This window comes from Carassius gibelio, chromosome A25, assembly GCF_023724105.1.
Source record: "Carassius gibelio isolate Cgi1373 ecotype wild population from Czech Republic chromosome A25, carGib1.2-hapl.c, whole genome shotgun sequence".
Classification (NCBI taxonomy): domain Eukaryota; kingdom Metazoa; phylum Chordata; class Actinopteri; order Cypriniformes; family Cyprinidae; genus Carassius; species Carassius gibelio.
In genome coordinates this window covers 4,302,778-4,326,349 of record NC_068395.1, presented here as the reverse complement: position 1 = coordinate 4,326,349, position 23,572 = coordinate 4,302,778, and the positions used below count along the sequence as shown (strand labels likewise).

At 35.8% G+C, this 23,572-nt stretch overlaps 1 protein-coding gene across 2 annotated transcripts in view; it reads left to right on the top strand.

Moving 5' to 3' along the window:
• LOC127946830 (furin-1-like) overlaps positions 1 to 23,572 on the top strand; it is a 72,019-nt gene that overhangs the window by 17,426 nt on the left and 31,021 nt on the right. For both annotated transcript variants that reach the window (XM_052543627.1, XM_052543625.1), the window contains exon 3: positions 23,401 to 23,499. In XM_052543627.1, the coding sequence (XP_052399587.1) occupies positions 23,401 to 23,499 (99 nt within the window). The remainder of the gene's footprint in view (positions 1 to 23,400; positions 23,500 to 23,572) is intronic.

The window sequence follows — 23,572 nt, the reverse complement described above, 5'->3', positions numbered from 1 at the left end:
ACAGGTTGTTTGTGTGTGTGTGTGTGTGTGTGTGTGTGTGTGTGTGTTTGCCGTTATCTAAATTGCATGATTTCTTTATTCAGTTGCTTACTAAAGCACAGCAAAATGCGCTATTAGGGTACAATGCATTCTTAATTCCCCACAGACGGCAGTACTGTGTGGTTTCTACATTCCGATATTTGACTTGGAATGTGCACTTGGAATTTATTTTCCATAAATAATACAGCAACCCAAAGCGCCTGGAACTCTGGATGTCTTCACACAGTGATGTCCTGATCAAGCAGCAGCATCATTTGCTTGGCATTTCAGACTTGAAAAGGAATACATATATTTCAACACCTGTGAAAAGACTAAGACTATTTCTTAAAAGCAGCACAAACAAATCAGGGTTTCATTAATAATCAGTTAATAAAAATCTTCTGTCACCTGCTGTTTATTTGCAATCTCTTTCATCTTATTTGATTGTGTTGTTACTTGACTGCAGCTTTCTCAGAAAATAACTGTCAGAAAACGAAGATTTCCATCAAGAAATCTGTCACTTTCCCTCCCTATCGCCCATCTTTACTCATTCTATTACATGTATCTCTCTCTTGTACTGGCATTCTGCAATAAAAGGAGATGAATGTGTCTCATTCTTCTGTTTTATCATTATTGTCATAATTCATGGTACAGATAGAGCTGTTCTGGGTGAGTGAGTCACAGCACAGTGGTGTGGGAGTGAATATTCATAAGGCCAGCAAAGCACTTTCTTAGCCATCCGACATAGACCGCTCACCACTCTCAACTCACGTGTCACTGCTGGGAAATGTTTGTTTGCGAGCAGAGATGATGTCATGGTCACTTACAGGTGTCTGGTGACATATGGGAGATTGTTAATTGATCTAGATATATATTTAAAAAAATGATTAATTAATATAAATCTTATAAATTATCTTTTAACCGCTTTGATTATCTTTGAAATATTTAAAGGTTTTAAGGGAATTTAATTTAGAAATGTTTCTTTTTAGAGAGGTTGTGCCTTTAAATTTCATTCTGCTTCTGTAACCTTCTCATTTTCTTTAGTGTATTAAGACAATTACTGATGGATATCAGTTCACTTACCTCAAACAGTGTTCTCATTGCTATACAACATTGTTTCCTACAGAATTCAGTGCTGATGTTATTATTTTTTTCTAAAATCTCATATATACAAAAAATACACTTTGCCAGTTTAACAAACCAATCAGTAATCATAAGGAATCACTTGAAAGTAAAGAAAACTTGCAGTTCGTGGATTTGGTAACCAATACAAAGTTTTAAAAACTAGTAACCCTTGTAAACTGGTCATTTTACTGCTATACATAATCTATGGCTTCTAAATAGCTTCTATGGCACCAGCTAGCATACTAATTATTAGGAAAAATACATGTTTTTATAGCATTGCACACCCCTATTTCACTGAATACATACGTTTTACAAACACAATAATAACCTGTTAAATTATTTTGCCTAGAAGAAATTTGATTTCACTAATATAGTCAGGATTATGGAAAAAATTATTTGCGTAATACCTGGTTTCGAATAGAAATGAGTCTCTTCACACTAGCTTTGGAAATATTATCAAACTCCTCAATAGATGATTTCCCCTAATGCTCTCTGCTCAAATAGTTCTTGCCTCAGTTGTTCCTCAGGGATTAATGGTGTTTAATCTTAGCTATCTCTATAGATTGAATTCAAATCAGCACAAACGCCCCTTTAACTTAAGAAAATCTTCTTAGAATTCGTATTTGCATTTCAATTCTTTGTGTAACTTTGCAGAATGGAATCTCCAAATATTCAGTATTGATTCCTTGACCGTTAACAATCAGAACTCAACATTCAACATGTATTTAAGTAACCTTCTCCCAGCTCACGCAGCTGATCTGTGAGGGTTTTTTTGTTCTCATTTTGGATGAGGGATTTTGGGAAAAGCCTGTTACAGCCACCTTCATAACTTTTCTCTTAAAAATGGTGTAGTCAGGAATTTCTTATAAGGTGGTTCTCCAGCGTGTTTCTCGTGCCAGAGTGCATCCTGTTCTGTTTATCTCTGCATGTTCATTTGCAATTTTAGCTGCAGTGGCACCACACCCTGTCTGGAGTGCATAGGTGCCATTTGTCTTCAGTGATGGATTTATGTATCCCAAGCTTGTTATTTAAACAGTAAGTCCACACACAGGATTCACACTTGGTTAACAATGTGAAGTATGTCTGATTATGGGGTATTTTTCTGTCTTTGTAAAGGAGTTCCTCGCAGGAGATGGCTAAATAATTACTCCCCCACCGCTTCTGTTCTCCGCACAGATTTCTTTTTCTCTTCTTTCATCATTTCTGTTCAGTCCTCTCTCTTTTCGGCATCACATTCATTTTTTTCATCCTACTCTTAAGCAGCTTTGTGCTTATTTTCAGACCTTTCTCAGCTGTTTATTAAAAGTTGGAAGAGACAATGGAATAAGTCTCAGCGACTATATGTAAAGTCAGTATTTTTAAAACTTTTGACAGTATTCTTCATATATCTCTGAAATGGCCAAGAATTGATCAAACAAACCATGTGTTTTACCCAAAGAGCCATCGTTGTCAACTCTTTTCAAGATGTCACAGTGTCGTTCAGTTTGTACTTTGTTTTCGTTTGCACCTTTTCTGTGTTTGTTGCCTCGGTTACTGATTTGATTTGTCATTTAATTCAGCTGTGTTTCCACTAATCATCTCTTTGGCACTGTGCATTTAAGTTCTCTCTGTTGCTGTTCAGTTTGTCTGATCTCATTTATGCTACCCTGTGTTTCTATTACCTATGGATAAAAGACTTTTTGGAACATCATCTTCTTCGTGTGTATTTAACAAACAAGTTGTGACAGAAAATTCAAGAAGATTCATGCAAATTATAAAAAATCTAAATATAAAATATCCAGCAAAAATTGTCAAGGCATGTTTTTCACTAGAAGAAAAATTATATTATTATATTAATATTTTGTTTAGGTACTATATGACTATAGGGCTGAAACTATTCCTCGAGTAACTCGATTACAAAAAAATGATCGAGGCAAATTCCTCTGCCTCGAAGCCTCTTTTAATTTATTTTAAATTCCACTTCAGGTTCTTTCGCAATGATTTTTTTTTAAATGGGACACAACGCGTTTACGTTACCCACAAAGCGGAAGGAGACACAAGCGTCAATCGCATACTGCAAGTAGTCAGTCTTGTTTTGATTTGAGGGCAGGGGCAAACGTAAAGAGATAGAGCTCGCATACCACAACTAGGGCTCTATGATTTCGGCGATGCAGAAAATGCGGAGGGAATCACGGAATCTTGTCATAAAAATGGAATTTACAGTTTAACACGGAATGGCACAGAATTTGCCAAATTTTGAATGAATGAATCAAAAATAGGTCATTGCACTTACATCAAATCAACATATGGACTAATATCTGTAAATATTAAGCCTGAACAGTCTATTTAAATATGAATCCTGTATGTTCTGTGTGTCTGTGTTAATGAATGGAGCAGAAGCGTGACTTCCTTTATCAGCACGGTGACACTGGATGCGTGGCGTAAGCGTCTCAGCTGGGTGGCGTGTCCGTTTTTAATTTGGCTCCCATGTTAATAGGTTAGAGCTTGCAGACTGCCTGCGTGAGCCGCGCAAATGCATGTATGCTAGAAATAGAACCGACGCCTATTTTTCACGCGTCACGCAAGCGTGTTGGAAGCGTTTTCAGGCAAAATAGAAAAGGAAAATATGTTTATATGTAATGTTGTTCACAAATACATATTAATTCATGACATGTTGATGTTTGAAAGTCTATAGATTGACATAAATTCAGATCTAAATGAAATAAAAAAAAATTATAAATAATTGTCGATTTTCAAATATTGCACCTGTCAAACATAGTCTATTTTGCCGTCAATACTGTTGACGGTGTCCTTTATCAAATTCATAAGGATGATTCGTCTTCTTTGACACGATTGTGTATTTCATTCACTTCGAATTGATTGATGGTTCTAACACGTCCCTACAAATGTTAAAAGTGAAGAGGAAAGGAAAGGAGAGAGAGGACTGAGATGGTAAGTCTCAGTAGCGGTTATCTCAACTACGAGGAGAGCATTGTTTTAGTTGCTGCACAACTAATCAAACAAAATAAACTTAAGTAAACTTTATATTTATGCTTAACATGAAGGTTAACAGTCACTTCATGAGAATTTGACCATTTGTTTTAAGTAAAACTAGCATACACAGAACTGTAAAGGTACGTCAACCCGTCAAAATAAAAGTCCAATGTCCTGACATTTTATCCTACCCGTCAGATTTTCCTACCCGGGTTTACTGCGCATGCGTACATCAATATCGTGTCAATATAATTAAGCAAAAACACATTTTATCCGATTACTCGATTGATCGATGGAATTTTGGGTAGAATACTCGATTACTAAAATATTCGATAGCTACAGGGCTACATTACTATAATATTGAAGGTTAAAATTAACTGATTTGTAAACTATAGCATAAAACTGTTAAAATTACGCAATGAAGTTTTTAAAATAATAGTTACAATTACATAATAATATTTCTACTTCAATACATTTTTATATAAAAATGTAAATGGTAGCTGTCATAAAAATGTATGGATTTATTCAAAATTTAATTAAACATAAGAACAGTACAAATGATAATGAATATGTCACATGGTGCATATATCTAGCAAAAGAGTTTATGTCATGGAATATGTTGAATATGTTTGTTTTTGAGGTAAATGTGACCTTAAGTGACATTGTTTACAAGTCTTTATATTGACGTTTTTGCGTGACTGAAACACAGATTGAGCGATTACATGATACAGGAAACAGACTGTAAAGTTGTACTCTTTCTTTTAACTTACCTCCAAATGTTTAGTCATGATTATTTTGTGCTGAAACTGATATTAATGTGGAGGAGAATAAGTTCACATGCGCCGCGCACTGCTGCATCTGTTGAACTGTGGAATGACATAGATCTGTCACTCCACATTAAATAGAGCCAAAACAGCATTTATTGTTTGAATACAGCAATACAATGGACATACATTGAAACCTCAGACTTTGTTTACAGTTATATCCACCAAAGCCCAATGCTTATTGCGATTTATTGGATGGCAAGTGCCCTTCAATGTTCTGTCCATTAACTGAAAACAGGCTACACTAATCTTTCTTGGGATTTAAGAATCAATATCGTTCTGTGAAAAGAGAATCGATTAATAATGAGATATCTATATTTTACATGATCCTTCAGAAATCATATGCTGGTTTGGTGCTCAAGAAACATTAAATTTTTATTAACAATATTGAAAGATAATGTAGTTTTTTAACTTTGATTAAAAAGCTCAAAAGCAGCTGTCACTTTTGATCATTTGAATGCATCCTTGCTGAATAAAATTTCTTAAAAAAAAAAAAAATATATATATATATATATATAAACTTAAGGACCCTAAACATTTGAACAATAAAATATATAGTATTTTAAAGCATATGATTAATATTATATACTATACTCATTATAAATGTGAAAATTGAAATTATTGTTTGTTATAAATTATTGCCCTGCACTATTCCAGAATAATTGATTTTGCTGAATAGATGGACACAAACAGACACAGAAAGGAAAGGAGTTATTGCATACACCCACAAGAAAACACCCCTGAAGGATGAGGCTTCTTGCTCAGGGGCTCAACAGCAGTAGTAAGAGAAACTGCCCCAAGCTGCCTTTGAATACAGATCTTCATTCATGCTACAGTGATCCTGCTGCAAAGACACTCACTCCATGTTTCAAGCTTGAAAAGAAAACATGCACACTGTTTTTCTGGACTAGTGAATGCATTTTATTTTTTAAAAGATATACTGTACAGAAAATGTGTCTGTTCCTTCAGGTCTATTTCTTTACACACTGTCAACTGTATACTTACAACAGAGAAAGTCCACAGAAACATGGAGAGGAAGTTTTCAGTCTTATTACAGCTCAGCCATGTGAGAAATCCCTCCAGAGCCGTCATCTCTCAACTATAGCTGTGCTTCACAGAGACAGGAAGACTGAAATAAATGCACTGGCTAGTTATTATAGTCATTACCTCTGCTCTAATAGTGCTCTCAATACGCCACGAAGCTTCAGGGAAGATGCTCTCTTCTCTGTTACAAAGAAAAAGTCTTTTTGAAATCGAGGTAGGAGGTTTTTTTTTTATGTCCACAGGCACAAAGGATAGATTTCAAGCTAAGCAAATGTAATTGCCATAATGATTTCACAAACATTGCATGGACTATTCTAGTACCTGACATACATATTTTATTTACATGAACTCCCACAGAAACATAATGGTTATTTACAGTTTTTTAAATGCCACATCACAGAAAGTCTCATAAATGCCTAAGCAGTAATACTGTGAAATATTTTTACTATTTAAAATAACTGCTTTCTATTTGAATATATTTCAAAATGTAATTTATTCCTCAAAGCTAAATTTTCTCCAGTCTTACTCCAAGTGTAACAATATACACTCTACCATTCAAAAGCTTGGCGTCAGTATATATAGAAATTGAAACTTTTATTTAGCACACAAGTGATAATTTTATCATATTACAAACAATGCTGTTCTTCTGAACTTTCTATTAATCAAAAAAAAAACGTGAAAAAAAAATCTTCTCAGCTCTTTTCAACATAATGATAATAATAATAAATGCTTTTTGAGCAGAAAATCAGAATATTAGAATGATATCTGAAGGATCATGTAACTTTAGTAATGATGCTAAAAATTCAGCTTTGAAAGTCAGCTTTGATTGTTCCTAATAAACTGTTTAATTGCACTCGCTAGTGAATCTCAAGTTATTTTGTGTGATAGCTAAATATATTCTAAATAAACTACAAACAAACTATATACACATTTATTTTGTCCTCACATTCAGTCTTGTTACTCTAATTATGCAGCTCATCATGCGTGCCTTTGTCTTCTCAGGTGTGAATCACAGCATTATGCATGAACATTCACGCCTCCTCGCATATACCTTTTCCAACAAAAATTGTTTTAGAAAATGTAAATCAATATATTATTTACTGTGAATGAGTAAGAAGATTTTTTGAAGCAAAAAATCTATGCTGCAAGATCCAGTTCTCAAAAACCTTGAGAACAAATGTTCTGCATGTGTTTTATGACCATATTGCAGTTACTTACATTTTTGTTTTTCACTAACCAAGCATAATGTTGTTTTCTCAAGAACAAAGTTGTGTACATACATGCTGTTCATATATTATTGTAGCCTAGTTTGTGCTGATTACAGTGTTATTAGACTTAAGCCATTAATAAATTTATAAGCAGCTGAAAACGGCACAAAAGTGAGGGCATGTCAAAACTTCTCCAGGCCCCCAAAACGCCCTTTGACCCCAGAGGGTTAATATAAAGCAAAAGAGCAGACTTTGTCATCCTAATTTGGTCAATCACCTCTGTGACACACATGAGTGTTTATTAAGAGATTCTCTTAATTAGGGGTCGCAACATTTTCGGCATGATGTGCTAGTTTGCATTATTCAGGTTAACCACGTTTATTAATCTATACTGAATCGCTACATTATATTTCTCAACAACAAGAGGGCAAAATCGCTTCATTGTTTGAAGAGAGAGACAGACACAGACAGTTTACACATCTGTCTTTGCATCTGATTTGCAGCTTCATCTTACCTTGCTCTCTTTAACTTTAAACTGACGCTTGGCGCTCTGCTTCTGTGAACAGTAAACCCTGCCTACTTTGATTTGATTGGCCATCTCGATCATTTTGGCATTGACGAGTGCTGTTAGAACGCTTTGATCTGAAGCAGCTCTGTGACTATGAGAAGTTATTACCTCAAAACATACTTCAGAATTCATATTGTTCGCGTGCCAGCGATTATCCCTCTGAGTGCCTCTGTTGGCACGCGTGGCATAGTTAGCCGACCCCTGCTCTATATTAGGGATGTCAACGATTAATCGATGATCGATTAATTGTCGATAAGAGATGCAATCGATTAAGGCTGTCGATGGTCGGTTAACCCATTCAATGTTGGGCTGCGTGCGGCTCATGCGCACTCAACACGTGCGAGCGGCTGTGAGTGACGGTGACGATATATAAAAGCATCATCATTCATTCACAATGTACAAATTAAGCTTTTAATGTGATTTAAACTTTAAATTACATTAAAATAGAAACAACATAAAAGTTCTTCAACATTAAAAGCAATAGAAATGTAGTTACTAATCATTTCATCAGATAACTGTTTTATATCGTGCGCTTTGCAGGGCTGCGGGACACAGTGACAGGACAGGTAGTCTATTCATTCCTACAACTTGTTAATTCATTCCTACGAATTATTAATGTGGCAATTGTCCATGTTTCATTAATTTTGTTCCCTAAATAACCCATGATTTAAGTGAAATAAGGGAACAAATTAATAAATCGAACGAATTCTTAATTCATTAAATCTTTAATTTCCCTTCCCATGTTTACCACAGTAAGAGATGCGAAAACAGTTATTAAAAGCGAAAGATAATAAAATAAACCTGGGAAATTAGAGGGTTAGACTATGAAGATTTAGGAAAAGAAACAATGCCTAAATATAGCTACTGAATTTGTGGAAATTCGTGACCAACCGGCAAACCAGAACAAAGCCGCGTAAATGAAGACTATGGGGTCCAAAAGCATGGTCGCGATCTAACATTTTACAGTTAACCTATTATTCCTCTAATAAACAAAGCTTTTATACCACACTTGTCATAATCAGATCTTATCATTTCTAAATAAATAATTGCTGGATTCAAAACAGCGATTAATAGGCGCTGTGACCGACACATTCCTGGAGCATTCACTGCTGTCACTAAACGGTGACGCCGAGCATCGTTCACAAGTTTCTGCATGGACCTGACTAGGGCACAGGTTCTAAGCCCTGGGACAAAATGGGATGCTTTAAGGAAAATTTATAGCCTACTAAGTAATAGGCCCAACATAAAAATAACAATTTGTTTTCATGTTTTTTTTTTTATTTTTATTTTTAAATAGGCTATGCGAAATATATCCGACTTAAATAATTAAGATTAACGGATTTAAAACAGAAGTGTGGGCGCTCCATAAGTTCACAAAAAAAAAAAAAAAAAGGATGACAACGCATTCTGTTTGTTTGCTTTATTTTACAGGAGCACAAATCTTCTGTTTTTATTGTGAGTGTGCACAAATGAAAGTAAACACTTTTGCGGAAAATATATATATATTTTTTTAATGTCTCAGCTGTTTCGATCGCACCGGAGCCTGCTGCACACGTATATTCTAGCGATTCAAACTTACATCGCAGTCTGTTCATTATCAAAATAAAATAGTCAACTAAACATTGAAAGGTTACATTGGTCAGTTTAAATAGACCGTAGTATACCGGTCCTCTCTGCTGTTCCAAGGACGTTTTTGCTCATATGAAGAGGATCATCTTTTCCGTCTATATGCGAATGCGTGTTAAGTACAAGCCTAGTTTACATTATAAATAATAGTTTAACATTCAAATACATTGCGAATATGGAAACATTTCGATTTGTGCCGAATGAGACATGAGCAATAACCTCCAAATAAATCTAGCCAAAGCCGCGCTCGCTCATCCTCGTGTGCACGCATGCACTGTCACGATCTAATGCGCTGTATGCCGGATTTTTTAAAATCTGACATTTTCTAGGACAGAATCCAGCAGGATCAAATTAATGTGAGCAACTGTGTTTTGGTGCAGCAGCGCCGATGTAGTTCACTTAATGTGCAGCGCAGTCACACGCGCTCCACATTTCGGATAATTTTATTTTAAATACAATAATGTCCGTTGAAAACATTGCAATTGTTCTTTAAAATACAACAACGAGCACCACAAAACCATTTAAAGATGCGCGTTCAGCGTTCTCCGTGCGGGATTGGAAACTGTCAATAAAGTAAAATGACCTCAAAAGTAGGCTATGGCGCGCTCTCTTCATTTTATCAAATGATCATAATCGCATCTATTCATTTTATAATCCTGCTACTAGCATTTTATTCAGACTAAAACCTCTTTAATTCAAGTGAGAATTCGCGTTTTGTGTGTGTGTGTGTGGCTTTTGCACATCCTGTCATACCGCTGACTGCGTGCCTGCAATAGACGCATTTTGCAGTATTATGGTTAACGATTAATCGATCGTTAATTTAAACGACGATCGATCATGGAAATAATCGAAATTTGACATCCCTACTCTATATAATTCAAACTTCCATCATTCTGTTGGGGAACATATTCTGCCAGTGTCTGTACAATCTGGTTAACCTCGGCACAGTAGCCATCAATCCTGAGATCACGCCTCTGCCAGTTTCACGCTTAAAACACAAACAGGCAGACCTTGTGTTCTTTTAAATCACACAACTCTAAGGTTCAAAAGCACACAAGCTGTGGGAGAAACAGTGGGCATAACTAACACTTCACTATGGACATCTGAGCTCCATCGATTTGTTACAGAATCGTCTGCGGTGTTTCAAATTTACAACTCTACTCTGTGTGTTTGCTGCAAAAAAAAATCAATCAATTTTCACACTGGTCTGAACAAAAACAGCAGACAGGCTGATTGAAAATGCTAATTCATTATCTGCCAGCAGGAGCTGCTTTTGGAACAGCAGAAATAGCGGTTTCCTCTGTAATGGCTGTAATCAAAGCAATGCTGCACGAACTAATGCTACTTTGTCAAGAATTATAGGAAAGATTAAGTAAAAATGACACCTATGCTTTTCTGAAGAAAGTTGGTTCTTTCAAAGATACATTTATATAAACGTACATTAATTCATATAAAAATACCTGTGACACATTTTGATTTTAAAACATGCAGTGCTCATGTTTATTCAACAAAGTCAAAGCCTTTTAGAAAATCTATTTTTGTCAGTTAATTTTAATATTGTGGTGAGCGCCAAAATAAATCAATGTATGCAAAACACTGTTCTGTGTGTCAGATGCTGAAGCGCAGAGGGAATGAATCATTGTCATTACACCGTTGTGTAGAGGATGATTCAGAATAAGGTAAAAGCTGGTCGGGATAGGTAATGGCTCCCTGGAGAAGAAGCTAAATTTTGTCAGCAGAAGTATTGCTATCAAGCCGATATGAGTAATGAGCCATGTGAGCATTTACACTCTGTACTTATTTCTGGCTCTGTGGAAAAGACATGTTCCTCTAGGATTTTTTCAAGAGGTTATAGTTTATAAATTGCAGCATTTCCTGTTTATTATATCCTGGTTAGTTATATAAGGTGATCCCAAGTTTATGTTGATGAATGCTCCCGTATGTGCTTGACATGACGTGAACTGTGGTGTTTTTGTTTGTAATTCTTTGTGCAACTAAGGGTGTACTCATACTAGGTGTTTTGAACAGTGCCTGAGCTCTTTTGACCCCCAAAGCCCAGTTCATTTGACAAGTGTGATCGCTTCGTTTAGCCGTCCCTGGCCCAGCTGGAAGAGGTGGGCCAGGGCACAGTTCAGTTCAAAGCATCTGTGCCTAGTGTGAGTATGCCATAATAATATTAAGATCATGGAAGTTAAGTCAAAATATTAGATAGGCCTACCTTAAAAAACTTGAATAAATAATAAATAAACATTTTCTAACAAAAAGTGCGAAGTAACAAGTAAAAAAAAAAACAAGAAGAAGAAAAATTCACAAATAACTTCTAGATCTTCAGATTTATTTCAAATTTCACTATATTGGCCTTATTTCTGCTTTCCAAGATATCGGTATCGGCTGACAAAAAAACAAAAACAATATCGGTCGACCACTATCAGTAAAACACATTCTCTAATCAGCAGTCAGATGTCCATATGCACAAAGGCACAGATCCCTAAAGTGAAGTGAAGTGACATTCAGCCAAGTATGGTGACCCATACTCAGAATAAACAAGGCCATATTTGCAGATATGTATTAAAATTTGAACAAGCACAGACTATACCACATTATGTAGGAAAAGCTGCTGAAGACACAGATGCAAGTGGAATGCAAAAAACATGTTGACATTTTTATGAAATATAATGGCTGATATATTGGGTCACTAAAAATGATTGAGGTACATATATATATACACGTACATATATTGTGTGATTAGTCAATACATTGATTATTGTGACAGGCCTACATAGGCTGTGTACGAAATCATATAATATCTGAGAATGTACGACCATTGTAATGTATGGCTTTTGAATGTTATACAGGTTATTTTTCCCCATTTTTTTATGAATACTGTGAATCTGCTGAAGTTGTGCGGGGTTTCGGATGAAGAAATAGTCGCTTGTTTTGTTCCTGACTGAATCTGTGCTTTGAACAAATAAATCATTGAGTGAATGATTAATAATAATAATGCCACATACTTGTTTTTTTTTCGTGAATGAACAAATCATTTGAGTGAATGGTTCACTTTAAAGTGTTTTAAACATATTGTTAAATTGATAAAATTCAATACAGGGCTCAATGCTAAGGATTGTTTCTACTGGCTTAGTCCAGTGCTTAACATTTTTACTTCCCATTGCAACATTTTCACTGGCCTTGCCACAAAAAAAATAAATAGTTGATTTATCACTGTTTTTGAATTATTTTATATTTTATTCTAGTAAATAAGCTTATATGACACCAAAATTTTAAACACCAATTCAATTTTATAATTCCAATTTTGATACAACAGCAAAAAATACCTAGCCTACCAAATATAAACTTTAAACTTCATTAAAGACAAATTAACAAATTATAAGCAGTAGCACAATGAAATATGTAGAACAAAGATATAAATTAAACAGTGCTTTAGGTTTGTAGGTGTTTTGGTACAGAAACTGAATAATCACATATAAAATAACACTGCATATTCTTCACTCAGAAATTTTTCATGGTTGGTTCGATTGCCTTTTTTTTCTCTTTTTTTTTTCTTTTACAAGCAAATTGCAGATTTACTTTTTTTGTATGTCTGTTTTTTTTTTTTTTTTAAAGCAAGAAACAAGAAAAAATGAAAATGTCAGTAGCTATTGAGATTAGAGGCAAGCACTGCATTTTTGTCACGAATGCTACATACACACATGTAATGTGCCGTATTTGATTCAAAATTAATTTGTATAAGTTGAACATTTGATGCAAAAGCGGAATTGTCTGTCCTTAGCTTTGTGAAATTATCCAACAAAAGACATATCTGGACAAAACAAAGCAGCAGACAGTCTGAATGAGAATGCAAATTCACTCTCTGACAGCAGGTGGTGCTTATGAAACAGCGGTGATGCAGCATTTCCTTGCTTTGTAAACAAAGAAGCACATAAATCCTACTTTAATACTTCAAGTGCAAGATGCATCTCTCTGTTTGCATGCTGTACACACAGAACAGTACTGTGTGCAAGTACTGAAGTTGTCTTTCACGCCTTGTCTGATTGATTTAATTTCACTTGATTTTTTTAATTACCAAGGCATAACATCTAAATGACAAAATTTTTGCACACATAATTATGAAAATTACAGGGAGCATTACTAGGCATTTGTCAGGAGAAGACTGAAAACCATCGGTTTAGACTAAATTTGGCCGTAAAGCACTAAAGCGAAACAGGCCTCGTTAATCAGCATCTGAACATTGTAAAACCTCTGTCTGTCAAACCTGTGGCATATGAGGGAAAGAAAGAGCTGGAAGAAATTGCTTTATGAAATGAAAAAGGACACTGTGATTCATTCTGGAGAGCTCAGTACCTTCTCACCTCTACACTGCAACTCTGACCTGCTCAAGAGAGCGACGATATCCTTTTAGTGCTGGTTATCATCTGCCTTACAGTGGCTTACAACTGGATTAGTGGAATGAAAGCAGCACCTAGATCAGTATGAAAAGGCTGTTTAAGCAGGAATAGGGATGCAACGATTAACTGAGAGCCAGTCGAAAAACTATTCAAATATGTGACGATTCAAATCGGTTGAGATGCCAATCAAATTGCGATACAGTCGAAGTAGGTGTTTATATTAATGTTTCTCTGAGGGGAACTGATTATCTTTAGAAAAGTTTATGTGGTATTTTCTTTTCATCTTGCCTCTGAACAATGCATATTAATGCAGCGTTTATAAGAGCTGCTCTGCTTTGTTTACAGCGGTTACCCAGGAAACACTTGTATCATTGCTGTTCATGAGCGCCACCTGCTGTCAGAGTGTTAATCTGTGTCTCATTCAGCTCATCATTTCGTTGATTACCATTCTGTTTTTGCTTCAAATTTCTAAATGATTCAGTCGAATTTAGATTAAAAACTCCTCATGCTGCATGTATGCTGCAACTTTGTTTGGATCATGATTCAAATCCAGTGGTTGCCTCGATTTTTAAATGAAAAGAGCACAGACAAAGCCTTAGTTTGTTCATATTAAGAGATTTTTTTTATATGTGTAACTTTTTTTGTTTGAAAATTTAAATTTAGTTTTGTTATATTTAAATTTCACAAAGAAATGTGCAGCAATAGCCTAATAAAAAGACACCTTTTCGTTTACTGTATATTGTCTTCAATTTTATTTTGTAAAAAAAAAAAATCATGAGAAAATCGAAACATGAAATCAACATCGTGAATCAATTCGTGAGTTGAGTGAATCGTTGCATCATCAAGCAGAAGTAATTAGCAAATCCCAGATTCCACTATAGGTTGGATCAATAGATCAGCACGGTTTTGTTGTATACAATTTTCCTCTATCCTTAACGCTTATAGAAGGTTGGATTGCCTTTTCTCTGTTCCGCTTTAAGTTGAACAACATTAGGGCATCTTATGCTATTCTTTTAATAAGACCTGTTTTGTGAGTAAATTAATGTAGAGTGCTGCTTTCACAAAAAAATAAATAAATACATTTTCAGAGAACAGTAGTCTTAGAAATGGTAAATAACTAAAATAATGTATAAAATAAAATAAAAAGTATGTAAACAAATAATAAAAATAATAAAATAAGAAAATTGAACATTATTGGCCTTTTTCACTTTCCTGGTTTCTCAGCAACGGAAGTCGTCATAGTTGGGTAAACTTGAAGAGCAGTGAATGGGACCGTACCACAAATATATACTTTTCCATTTGCCCAAAGAGCAATAAAAAAAAAAAAAAACCTTCACAATAGTGTTTTTGGGATTTTCAGTAAAAGGAAAAAAATTTACTATCCCTCTCATAGGCTCTGCATTAGAAACACCCTAGCATTATCGTTAACTGTTTGTTTGTTTGTTTGTTTTTATGCAAAGGTAATATAATACAACTAATAGTGTTGTAAATGTACATACATTTTTTTTTTAAATACAAATATGAAAAACTTAAACTTTACACCATTTTACGCGTTATCACAGTCTTGTGAAAAGGGTCTGCTGTGGTTTCATGTGGTTTTATAGTTGGAGATAATGAGATTACTTTTTATTATTTACACTCTTTTTGCTTCTCTTCAAATTTACACACGAGCTTTAAAAATGTTTGTCTAAGTTTTTTATTTTATTTTTATTTTTTTAATGTCTTTGAAATAAGTATTATATGCTCACAAAGGCTGCATTTATTTGATCAAAAATACTGTAAAATAGTGTGAAATTACAGTTTTTCATATAGTGTAAAATAAAATGTGTTCTTGTAAAGGTAAAGCTTAATTTCTTTAGTAGCCATTACTCCCGTTTTCAGTGTCACATGATTCTTCAGAAATCATTCTAATTTGGTGCTTGAGAAACATTTCTTATTATTATCAGCTGTGCTGCATAATATCTTTATGTAAACTGTGATGGACTTTTTGAGGATTTAACGGTATTTATTTATTTATTAAATTGTTTTGATGAATAGAAAGTTCAGAGCATTTGTTTGAAATTGAACTCTTTTGTAACATTATTAATGTCTTTACTGTCTCCTTTGATCAATTTGATCCATCCTTTATGAATAAAAGTATTGATTTAAAAAAATAAAAAGTCAAACTGCCCTTTTAAAACAGGTGTTGGTACTTCCAGCTGGATGTCCAAACCTGTTGATGAACAAAAGCTTGGAGCGATGCCATGTGATCATGGAAATCCCTGATGCTAGGCTATATAATGAGTTGTTTTACTGGATTAGTTCAGTCACCGTTTCATTAGGGGTCTAGAAGACAGTGAAGATCTCACAATTCCCACTGATCATTTCAATGAATCAAAGACAGATTCTAATGACAGTAATAATGACTTCTTATGAATAATACATCGAGAGATTAACGTCTGTCTGTGTGCGTGTGTGTTTGTGTGCATCTGAAACTCTCTCACATCTGAGTGGAGCTGAGCAGAGTGCTAATGATCTCTCATTTCGGCCGTGTGTGTGTGTGTGTGTGTGTGTGTCCTCCAAACTTGGTATGTCTCTCTCTCCATGTCATTAGTTCTTTCTCCGTTTCCCAGGTAATGACCCCTTTCCTTTCGGCAGCAGTCTGACTTTGTGACTATATGATTCTCTCTGCCTCTCTCTTTTTGGTTTCAGACAGTCATTTGCTTATTGTGAGGTGTTTTTCGTGACCTTGGACTGCCTGTTTGCCCTCGAGGAGGAAGAATTGTTCCCAGGAGCTGTTCAGCTGTCGCTACCTGACAGATATTTGCATTATTCTTAGACTAGCTGTAATTTAAAAAACAATTTAAGTCAGTGCTCTATTATGTTTTCTCTCTTGGAGCTGAATATTCTGAACATGTTTCTGATTGTCATAAATGAACTATTTCTTTATGAATTCTCAGCATTGACTGATTTGCATCCAATTTCAGCCCATATAAAATTCCTCTCCATTTGTTCACACATTGACACATGGTGACTTTGAGGATAATGAGGGTCACTGTAATGGATAACCAATCAAACCCGGCTGCTGTAGTGATTGCGTAAAATGACACTGATAATTAGGTGAAATGGAATTGAATCTTGGTAAAGATCACCCCCCTTATCATCTTATCTGGGGTCAGGTGAGGATTACAGCTTCCTTACATTTTTCTGATAGCCTCAATTTTTCAGGAAAGTAATTATCAAACGAGGATTTTGTTGTAGTAACATGGCACACCTGACTGTTTGATTTCTTTCATGAGTGAGGTTTGAGGAGAGAAGAAAATAGACTGGTGGGGAAGCAGCAGCATACATGTTGACTCACAGTCTGAGGGGATATAGACTGAAAAGTGTGTGTGTGTGTGTGTGTGTGTGTGTGTGTCTATCACAGAAAAAAAAAAGAAACCAAACATGAATGCAGAAACAGAACAAATGGTTATGGATTGTAGAACAGAAAAGTAAAGGTTATATTCTGTGTGTGTGTGTGTGTGTGTGTGTGTGTGTGTGTGTGTGTGTGTGTGTGTGTACTAGGCTTGCTGCAATAGACAGAGTTGACATTGATTTAATTGGTTCCACATTGTTTGCTGATTTTTATTTGATTTAAACTTTGTGTCATTTATTTATTTTAATTGACGTCAAGGTGTATGCCGAGCCTCCAAACTTTTTTTTACTTGTTTTGCTAAAAAACATTATACTTTCAAACGTGATTATGAAACGTACAGTATGAATCACTGTAGTTTGATTGCTGAATTGATTTTGAATTAATCATTAAATCAAAAACATTCATGTTTTGGGTGTAGTCTTTTTTGTAGCATATGTATATAATGATTGTGAGCTCATAATGAATTCTTATGTTGTTGGTTTATTCCTGAAGTAATTTACTCAATCCTGTCACAATTTTTCACAATCACAATAAAAAGAGGTTTACATTTAAAGTAATTGTACCAAATGGCTTCTAGCACATTCTAGTGATGGAAAAGAAATCATTGAAAAGGCATGAGAGAGAGGGATCAGTGAATGTAGTGGACGGTCTTTCTCTGTCGGATGGGGACTGTGAAAATCTGCCCCCAAGAAAGTCGTCACTCTGCAGGAGAGATAAATTACTGCCACCTTTTTAAAGAACTTCCTCGTTTCATTTTTAAAGTGTATCATCATTGACATTTACCTGAAAGCAACATAGACTTTGTTAGTAGAGCTAATACACACCTATGTGTTTTCATTGCCCTTCATTCTTCCTTCATGATATTCTGTAAAATCTTATATTATTAAAGAAAACCTCCATGGGTGAATAAGGTTGAATAAAATGCTCTATCATTGCAGTTAGATTCATGTTATCCCTGGTAACTGCGGAAGTAGAACAGAAATACCATTCCATCACCTCTGTCAGCTGCTCTCAGATCTGAGTGTGTGTAAAAGAGAGCGTTTCATTTTTAAGGGGAAAAACGTAAGAAACGCAACCAGCAGATTCATATTCTATGCATCGTTGGACCAGAGGAAATATGCAGTGTATACTAATTTAGTGAACATATTCTTCAGCCCACTGGGAGGTTTAAAACTTATGATTCAGCCATATGAATCCTCTTGAAGTCCACTGCTGCATCCTTTCTGGTTTTATCACACACACGCACACACATCTTGGTTCATTAAACTCTATCCTTACTAAGCATCATCACTGAAGGTCAATCAAAGGTCATCATCATGGCAGTAAGGGATGTGGATGTGCTTGATATGGTCATTTCGCAATAACTTGAATGCAAATAGAAAGTAAGCAGGGCTGGACGACACGGTTACAGATCATAAAGCCCATAACTAACTGGCCGTGTGTTTTCTTCTCGGCTTATCTGAGATAGTAGACACAATAGAAACCTAACTAAATATGCAAAATATGCAGTGTCCCTTTAATATTAAATCTCATTTATTTAACAGTGCAAGCTATTGAGATTTTCCATCAGATATTTTGAACACTATGAAAAGACTCTGCTTGAGCATTTGTTTGTAATACAACTTTGTGTCGAAAGAACAGAAACCACAGATACACTGCCAATATCCTCCTCCGTCCCTCACCTGGGCCTTGACTCCATTCATTCCCCCGAAACCAGGATTTGAAAAGGATGTTTGATAAGATTCCTATTGATCGAAGGCCATCTCTGCTACACTTCTGTATTCCTAAGGTGTGCTGCCTCCTCTGAGTTTAATTTAGCAGTAGAACATCAATAGCTCAACATCAGTGGCTCCTTCACTTACTTTGGAGTTTAGTGGGCAGCAAAGGCTGTTACAATGATTTCCCAGAACTGTTTTTCCCCTGCATGTCCCTGCATCTAACATGATTCTGTTCATTACTGCTCACTGTGAAGCCAATTATGAAAAATAGATTTTTGTATTGATTTGTGGTATTATGTGTGGTGTTATGTAAAGCAATTATGCACCTGTACTGATGATGGCAGCGAGTAAGATGATCAGGAGATGTGGCAGGGTTTTCAGATGAGATATGGCGCTCGGTCTGGGTTACATCAGTGGTCTAATTCAATGAAACATCTCCAATGACTTGCTTAACATAAGGCTGGAAATGAGCACTGCTCCCCTGGAAATCGGTTTTAAGCAGGTGAAAGAAAAATAATTATTTTTAGAATAATAAAAGGATGCTTGAGGGAGCGGAGAGCTTTAACAATTTGGAGAATTGCAACTTCAATTGGCAGTGTAGCTAAAGCCAATTACTTTTTGTAATTCTTTTTTCATCTCTCTTCTTCTTTCTTTTCCTTGCTTTTTTTATTTATTTTGTTGCTTTTTTCTGATGCATATTGCATGATGCTGAATAGCTGTCTTTATGCAGTTTCTGAGATATGTGCTGTTTATAAGGTACTTGGCTGATGTAATAATTTTCAGGGAAAAAACTAATACGGGCCAGTTTGGAGGCATCATATCTTTCCTTTTGAGGCATGTAATGGAAAGCAAGTGCAACATTTGCCTCAATGTTTGTAAAATCATTTGTATTCATTATTTATTGAAAAAAGTCTACATTACTTCTCTTTTTTTTTTAATGTTCGCTATAAATCCTTTCAAGGAATGAGACTGAAGTGATGGCCTGTTATTGTGGTTTCATCTATTTCAGATAAACCCACCCTAAATGACACAGAAAAACTCAATTGAAATTAAATTGAAGAGTTAGGGGTCTAAATTAAATATTAAGTTATGTCATAGAAAACAGGATTTTTCTTAAAACGGCCTGTTGAGGACCAAGCATCAAAGAGAGTAGAGCGTGCAGGAAAGTTGACTAACAAAAACTGATACAAAAGTGTAAAATATTTTAAAAGTTTATGTTCTTTTTACAGGATGCCATAATGACAGCAGTACAGCACTGCGGTACACATATGCCACACTTTTCAAAGGTTTTTATGTGTGAACCTTTCTTCATGTAGTCCAATAACTCCTTCATCTGGGTGTGCTGTTTTGTCAGACTGCCAATAAAAGCATGCTCACCATCTTTAGGTCTAATAAAGGCACAGTCTCTCAATCTCTCAGTCTCTCATGTGTCATGTCCAGAGGAATTGGCTCTGAGAGAAGCAAGCGATTCTTTCAGATCTCTGGTCTGAGGGTTTATGAATTATACACTCACACATCAGGCCAAAGAGAGTAATGATGTTCACTTTCGCTTCTTCTGTAGATCAAAGTTAAGTTTTATCAATCTTTCTTTCCATCTCTCTTTTTGGTTCCATCTTTATCCATCAGTGTCTGTCTTTTTTTCATACACACATGCTAGAATATACTGGCAAGAACACTTATACACACAGCAGTAGTATTAAAATCTTAGTATAGGTGAAAGAAAACAGAATAATTGTGATTTGAAGAGAAAAAAAAGAGAGTGAAAAGAAGTAGAGGATGAAGCGAAGTGGTGTGTGAATTCTGACATCTGAGAGCACATGCAGTGTGATTTGAACTGTTAAAACTGGAAGCTGATCTCAGCCGCCGGAGCGATAGACCCTATCCTACACAAGTCCTGCAGACTCAGTCTGTCACACTGAGGCAGATCAGACAAGATCAGACGATCAATTTTGACTCTTAAAACACAGGAAGCTTAATGGAGCTCTTCATTAAGAAATAACAGATAGCAGATGCACGTACAAATTCTGCTATAAGATAATACTTAATGAATTCTTCATTTAGTTAATTTTTTGTTTATTATTGTGTTTAATTGTATGTATGATACTAATTCTCTAACCTCTTTGATGGATTAATGGAGTAATTTGTCAGTAGATTCAAACCAACAGTTGAACTTTGTGAATGTTTTAGAGCAATTAAGTAAAGGGAACTGGGTCATTTTTTCCTTAATTGGACTACACTGCCACGTTGTATTTTTTGTTTGTGTGTGCAGGAGATTGCATGCGCTGTTTTTTATGGTTCTCTGTATGTTCATTTCATCACATTCAAGCCAGACCGCAAACTCATAACTCAGATAAAATATTTATTTTGCTGTGACTTTAGATTCAGAGGCTCAGCAAACACTGCTTGATATAAAGTAAGAGTATAGAGCTATAAAATGTATATTAATATCAAAGCTCACATAATTCGATCTGTGCAGATTTGAATAAAAAATAGTTGGCATTTCTGACTTTTGATTACAGGCCACAGCTGGCACAGTTTGTGACATTGTTGAGATCTTTTCTGGAGACAGTTAAGCTAAAGTCTCCATTTGCTAGGACGAACAACTGAGATATTAATGAGACCTTTTTATTTATGTATTTTTTGAGAGAGAGAGAGTTTCCGAACACCGGGCATGAATTTACCCAAATTTACCCACTTCAGATATTCACAGTGAATCCTTCTGGATTCGGAAAGCATTTCCATCCCCATATTTTGGTAGATGGTAGAGAGCCTATGGAATCACCAATAATCAAAAAATATACTTTCAAACATACTGATAAACTAACGTTAAATATAAAAATACTGTATTTAAAACAGCTAGTCCATATATAGTTGGACACAACTGTCATATCGCGCATCCTGTGACAAATTTGCCACATCTGCACACGGAAGTTATCAGTCTAAATGTTCTGCAAAAACAGTCAACTGTGAAAATCGATAGTAGCTTTCATTTAAAGTCCAACAGTTTAACACTAATATTGGAAATAAACGAACATGTTATATATAAAGTATTTAAAACAGGTAAGTTCATATATTTGGAGTAAAGTTGAATTGAACTGATGCATCAGTCATACATCGCTCCTGACCGCGTGCCTCATGACGAGACCGACGCACCGCCACAGAAACAAGAATGAGATGCATTCTAACATAACTGTGGCATTAAACTCAGTTAGCGAGGACTCGTTTAAAATATTGCACATAAATAGGCCGTTCAGATTACTTGATAGAGTGCAATGAAATACCTTATATCTGCAGACGATGTACGTCTGTTTGGTGGAGGAAGCCTCATTCACCAGCTACAGGCTCTAATCCTCATTTGCGAGTGAGCGGTGTGTGTGTGTGTGTGTGTGTGTGAAATGCGGTGCTAAAGTGAAATAGCTGGGCAGTTGGATAGCCAAATTATAATAGGCCGCCCAATAAAAATGATAATTATTATTATAATTTAATACATTTGTAGGAGAATGAGCCTAATATCATCTTGACTATCGACAGAGACATCTGCTATCGTCATTATTACACGATACTATCGTCTATCGGCACAACCCTAGCAGCAGAGGTCATGTTATTGATCACAAGGATGTGGAGTCTGAAAGAGAGACAGAAATGGCTAAGGAAACCAAGAGAGGCCATCTGCAGTGAAGCGTCAGAGGAACAGAAGCCCAGCAGGGAAGCATTTTGATAAATTAATATCATTTTAGCAAGGAGACACTTGACTGTTTAGTTTAGGATCTATCCATTGACGTCACTTCTGAAAAAAGTGTGTGGGTACTCGGCCATCCAGAAGTTGCTTTCAGCATTCTACTGGGAAAAAAAACAGGATGAGTAATGATAGAGGCCTGATTCTCTCACATACGCACACACAAGCTCAAAGTACACAAGGTTATGAGCTGCCCAGCTAAGCGCCGGATCCCACACATCAGTGTGTGGCGGTCCAGTTACAGCTTCTGTGTGCTGCGTTATTGAACCGAAAGCACAACAAAACTACAGCTTCTGTGTATCAGATTAATGAAAGAGAGCGATTTTAAACTGTGTGTATTTTGCTCTGTTTTGTGTGCAAATAGTACCTGAAATTGTAAAGAAATACTTCACACTTGTGACCATGTGCGTGTTTTATGAAGCATACCCACCTTTCATCATTTTCACAAAATATGTCTCAATGGGAAGCTGTTTTAGGGCGTGTGTATGATTTTGGATTTGTTCCATGTTTTGTATTAGGGCTATAAGAGATAAATGTATGCTGCTGAACCATTGCAGCTCTGCCCTGAATGTGTATGTGTATGTGTGTGTGTGTGTTGGAGAGAGAGATGGCCAGGTCTGTGAGCAGGTGCTGGAGTTAATGAGTGTGTTTCCCTCTGGAGTGTAAGACCATATGACCTTGTACGACCGGTAAGACACGACTCTTTTGCAATAGCACTCTAATATATCACCTCACTGTGTGTGTGTCTGTGTGTCCACAGGTTTTCGGGGATTATTATCATTTCCAGCACAGGGGTGTGGTGAGAAGATCTTTGTCCGGTCATCGTGGGGTTCATGTCCGACTGCACGCCGAGCCACAGGTAAATACGAGCCACATGCAAAGTCACTCGCAAACTTGACTGTACAGATGACAAAGCGGTGAATTGAGGTGGG